At 36.5% G+C, this 5502-nt stretch overlaps 1 protein-coding gene across 8 annotated transcripts in view; it reads left to right on the top strand.

The window, feature by feature from the left end:
• abcc8 (ATP-binding cassette, sub-family C (CFTR/MRP), member 8) overlaps window positions 1-5502 on the top strand; it is a 234343-nt gene that overhangs the window by 58160 nt on the left and 170681 nt on the right. For all 8 annotated transcript variants that reach the window (XM_043705957.1, XM_043705956.1, XM_043705955.1 and 5 more), the window contains exon 6: window positions 2505-2747. In XM_043705957.1, the coding sequence (XP_043561892.1) occupies window positions 2505-2747 (243 nt within the window). The remainder of the gene's footprint in view (window positions 1-2504; window positions 2748-5502) is intronic.

The following is a 5502-nucleotide window of genomic DNA, read 5'->3' as shown; positions in this document are numbered from 1 at the left end:
TATCTGACCTAGAGTTTGGGTTGAATTTGTGGTAAGACTGTTTATTCTAACCTTTGCATTACTGCTTCTGCTATGAGTCCCGAGATCGGTGAGCCCATGGGTGTTCCGTTGATTTGTTCGTATATCTGGTTGTTGAATGTGAAGTGTGTTGTGAGGCACAAGTCCAGTAGTTTAAGTATGCCGTCTTTGTTGATGGGTTCAACATCTTGTTGTCTGTTATGTCTGTTCAGCAGGTTGGCTATTGTTTCTCTGGCTAGGGCTTTGTCAATAGACGTGAACAGTGCCGTTACGTCAAATGAGACCATGGTTTCTTCCTTGTCTATGTGTATATTTCTGATGATGTCCAAGAATTCCTGTTTTAGATTGTATAGATTGTATCGGCGAACAAAACCACAGCAACGAGCACCCGAGCTACAAATCTTCTCACAAACTTTGAATAATTTTTTCATTCTCATAATATTCTACCAAATTGCTCACCATTGCCGATGCCACTCATGGGCTGGGAAAATTCCGCCATGAGTTTCCAACATGAATCATCAGTAGTCTTGGCTTCAGTGCTGGCAAGAAACGCAAGTAAAGCCATGGCATTTCTCAGACAGGGAAAATCAGAATGGTGCAATCTCATATTTGGAAGCAAAATAGTGCTGATATAATTTTGGAAGCAAGTGTACTGCAGGGATGAGAGAACGTAACTATACCAACATAAACTATTATGAGACAACATAATTTTAATTTAAAATTCACAAGAGAAATGTACATCCTATACTGTTCTACTCAGCCATATTATCACTCACTGTTTATATCCAGTTTAATTCAATTCCTTAGCTTTCTTAATATACAATAAAACCTCAAGAGAGCAACTTCAATGGTCTTATACGTTTAATATCAAATTGAATAAAATAAATAAGGACTAAAATTTTGCTGCCATGGTTTCTGACATGAGATCAACATATAGGATACTCTTCAAAATAATTATCTCATTTGTAGAGTGAAATAATATGCAAGATAGCTTTAAAAGCATGTATTTTCTCTTCTGATTGGAAATCTTTTAATCAGGGCTTCTTCCCCCTAAAGTTGCTCATGACATTCATAGCTGCATTCCAAAGAGGATTCATTGAAATTAGTGGAGCTCATGAATCCAGATCAGAAAATATAAAATGCCGATGCAGACTTGCTGACTAGAAAATATTTCCATGTTGTATATTTTATGTATTTCTATACAAAATGCATACTGTCTTCAGAATCTTGCACTTGAATTACTTGCATCAGGTTTCCACCCCTGAGTCAGTACCAAGACAGCTTATATCAAAGTCATGTGACATCATATATGACAGAAACAAAGGTAAACATTTCCCTTGATCTCCTCCATCTGTGTGCAGCTTTTAAGACAGTTGACAACATCCTCCACTTCTAACAGTTTTCTAGATAGGTGGGATACAGATGGGTTAGCTCAGTTGGTTGGATGGCCGATTTGTCTTGCCAACTGATATCAACAGCATGGATTCAATTCCCACACCAGTTGAGGTTAACATGAATGATTCTCCTTCTCAACCTGTCCCCTTGCCTGAGGCATGGGAACCTTCAGATTAAACCATCACCACTTATCTCTCGCTAATGAAAGAACAGCCCTATGGTCTGGTAAGACTATGGCAAGTTTACGTTTTAGACGGTTGGGGCAACTAATACCTGGTTAACATCTATTAATAGCTTGAATAGAAGATAAAAACCAACATCTAAGTTGGATCTAAGATTCTGTACTGTAAATACTCAATAACATTGAATGTTCAGGCTGGATTCATTGGATATGATCTATGCATTAAATATAAACTGAACATGTAAAATGCATCTAGATATAGCAAATATAAGAGATATAATTCACATAATGCTTATTGCCATTGATGATATTGTCAAAATTCCTCTTTTCCATAGATTGGATTGGATATGGTATCCTGTACTTGTGAAGCTAACATACATGGTCACTCTGAGAATCCGTTGCAGAATTTTATTACATATATTTAAGCAGAAACAAAAAGTTCAACTCAAGCAAAGTGGAGTTTGTGGCATTATATTAGGTTTAAGTATACTTAATTGGAAGGAGAATAAACTTAACCTGCATTTCTTTTGATGTTTGCTATCTGATACACTTAGTGAATGATGTATGTACGCATGTGTCTGTGTGCATGGGAGAGAACAGAAATAGCTTCTGATGCAGCCACATAATCAAAAAGGTGACTGAAACTCTGTCTGGATCTATGGGGATGGTGAGTTTTATCTATGTAAGATAGACTACCAAATAACCTGGAACTCTTTCCCCTTAGATTCAGCACCTTTAGGAAAGGAGACAATAAAATGGGGCAAAAAAACACAGCGTGCGCATATTTATTTTATAATGTTAACAAAAGAACAGAAATTTACTATAATTAATAAATACTGTAAACTTTTAACTACTTCACTGTTTTCTACAGAAACAATATTAACTCCAGAATTTATTGTTCCCTATTTAGCGTTATATCTTCTACAAACATTCACGAGAAGTGAAACCTCCTGAAGACCTGCAGGATTTAGGTGTCAGATTCTTGCAACCATTTGTGAACCTACTGTCGAAAGGCACATACTGGTGGATGAACACCTTCATAACAACAGCGCATAAACGACCTATTGACCTTAAAGCCATTGGCAAGCTGCCTTTTGCTATGAGAGCTGTGACCAATTATATGCACCTAAAAGATGCATACGAAGCACAAAAGGTAGAGCACTCAAATATATTAAAACATTTTGTTTAGTTTTGAGTATTTTGCTTAAATGTTTAATACTGTGTATTAGACTCCCTTGGGTATTCTGTGTATAACTGCCTTGTCACTCACATGGGCACATCAAGAATTTCTAGGATTTAGCTGCAGGTCTGTGTTCTGCTGGCCAACTTTTACCTTGGTAAAAGGGGGCATGAGCTGGAAACTTCTCAGGGACGGCCAGGGAATGAACTCTAGAAAGGGCATAGAAATTAGGAGTGGGCCATTCAGCCGTTCAAGCCTGCTCTACCATTAAATATGATCATGGTTGATTTTGTACCTCAGTACCATATTTCCACTTTCTCCCCTTACCCCTTGATACCTTGAAAACCTAAAGATTTATTAATCTCTCTCTTGTCCATACTCTGTGACCCAGCATCCTCAGCTTTCTGTGGGAGAGAATTACAACTAGGTGTAACTGAAGTGTGAAGATCCACAATTGACCTATTGACACTTCCTGTTTTCACACTGGAACAGTTGCCATTGAGTTTAGTTTGGTAGAGGTGCTAGCACATATAAATCAGCATCACAGCATGAGCCATCACTCTCAGAGAAGTTAAAAACCCAAAAAGGGAAAAAACATGAAGTGATAGCAGAGGTTACTTTCTTGGAAGTTAACGCTTGTAAATCATTCTTTCAATAAACCTGATAAAACAGCACATAATGTGAAAATGTTTAGGTTACTCACATGATCTCCACATATTCTAGAAACTGGATGGTAAATTGATCAGCAGTTTTTGATCACAGAGGATACCATTTGTGAGGCTTTTGACTTAGTGTAAGAGCCAAAAGTTAGATTTTTCAGCCAGACTTCATTGCTGGATGATCATCCATCCATTCTTCCAGAAAGTAAGCAGGACCCTCAGGACTAAACCTACAATTAGAAAGTATCCTTATATAATGTCCTATTTATCAAGCAAGCTAAATGAAGACTTTGTGAAACCGAGTTTGTTTGGGACAATTGGCTTGTTATTACAGTCTAAATGGGTGACCATTGGAAACCAATCCAACTTATTTGAGACTTTGAACTTCTATTATGAAAAAGTGAGTCTGAAAGTTCTTTGATCTCCATTGCTTTCAAAGGTAAGTAGTCATTGTGAAAGCTGTTATTAAAGCTCCCACTGCTTCAGCTGGATGGATGATGAATAATTTCTATAACCATATCCCTAGATCAGGAAGTTCACTTGCAAGAACACATGGACATTCTTTCATTCCATCAGTTAAAGTTTAATAATAAATTCCATAAATTCTAGAAACTACGATACAAAAAAGCTAAACTTTATTCCATAAGGTGACTAGAAATAACACAAGAATAATCCCTTGTAGTCTTACACTGACAACTGTGATAAGTTGTGTATCATTGCCTTTCTCATTTTTCATCGGGATTTTTTGAGGGAAATTCATTTGTACCACAATGTTGGGATTCTATGATCTCTGATTATACACACTGCTTGACCATTGGCAGCGTATGTAAATATCTTCTAAACAGATCTTCTTCCCCTATAATCACATTTGATTATTCATATTCATAGTAGCCACATAAAAGCGGCTTAAGAATAAAAGGCATTGAATATATTTATACACTTTTTCTTACTGGCACATTTTGGAACAGTGCCATTCCATTTTGCCTGACATCAGAATAGCAGAACAGCTGGTTCTATAAGGAAAGGTGATTAATTTTTTTTACAATCAGGTTTATGTCAGATATTTCACCAAACATTCTAGATTGCCATCTATTGTAGTAGGCTGGCATCCAGTTGTTTGAAAAACAGCAAACATCTGTTTGGATTTCTGCTACAATTATGTTGATATTTGTGTGTCATCCATCTTCTCTGGAGTTACATATAGAAATCCAAATTTTGTTCTAGTCAAATATTATAAAGAGTTGACCTTCCACAAAACCATCAGAGAAAAGACTTGGAATACTAGAAACAATCAGAAGGATTTAGCTATGCAAATAGATATATTCAAGAAGGACTTAGAGCTAAAGGGATCAGACGATATGGGGAGGAAGTGGAAACAGGATACTGAGTTGGATGATCAGCTATGATCATATTGAATAGTGGAGCCAATTGAAGGACTGAATGGCCTATTCTTACTCCTGTTTTCTATTAATCATCTTTCAGACATCTCTAAAAGATATCCAAGAGATTGTAAGTTTTCTTTTTTTGCAAAACAAAACAGTATACCGTTTTCAGTGTACTTGGTGGTCTGTTAACAAAGACAAATTTTCAGCAATCTTTTCAAAAGATAATCTCATCAAGATTCAAATAATTATTACATAGGTTAACTTTGACTTCTTGAATCTTGTATTTTATCCCCATTTCAGAATTTAAGTCCTATTAGTAGGAATGATTTGACACAATTAATAGCTATCAAAAGGTCTATATGCCAATTAAACATAAATCAGTTTAACCATTTCAAGACATCCAGCACTTCCTCCTCTGTAATCTGGACATTTTGCAAGATGCCACCATCTATTTCCCTACAGTCTATATCTTCCATATCCTTTTCCACAGTAAATACTGATGCAAAATATTCATTTAGTACCTCCACACAAAGGCCGCCTTGCTGATCTTTGAGGGGCCCTATTCTCTCCCTAGTTACTCTTTTATCCTTAATATATTTGTAAAAGCCCTTTGGATTCTCCTTAATTCTATTTGCCAATGCTATCTCATGTCCCCTTTTTGCCCTCCTGATTTCCCTCTTAAGT

Source organism: Chiloscyllium plagiosum, chromosome 16, assembly GCF_004010195.1.
Source record: "Chiloscyllium plagiosum isolate BGI_BamShark_2017 chromosome 16, ASM401019v2, whole genome shotgun sequence".
NCBI classification, from domain to species: domain Eukaryota; kingdom Metazoa; phylum Chordata; class Chondrichthyes; order Orectolobiformes; family Hemiscylliidae; genus Chiloscyllium; species Chiloscyllium plagiosum.
This window is presented reverse-complemented; position numbering and strand designations above follow the sequence as displayed.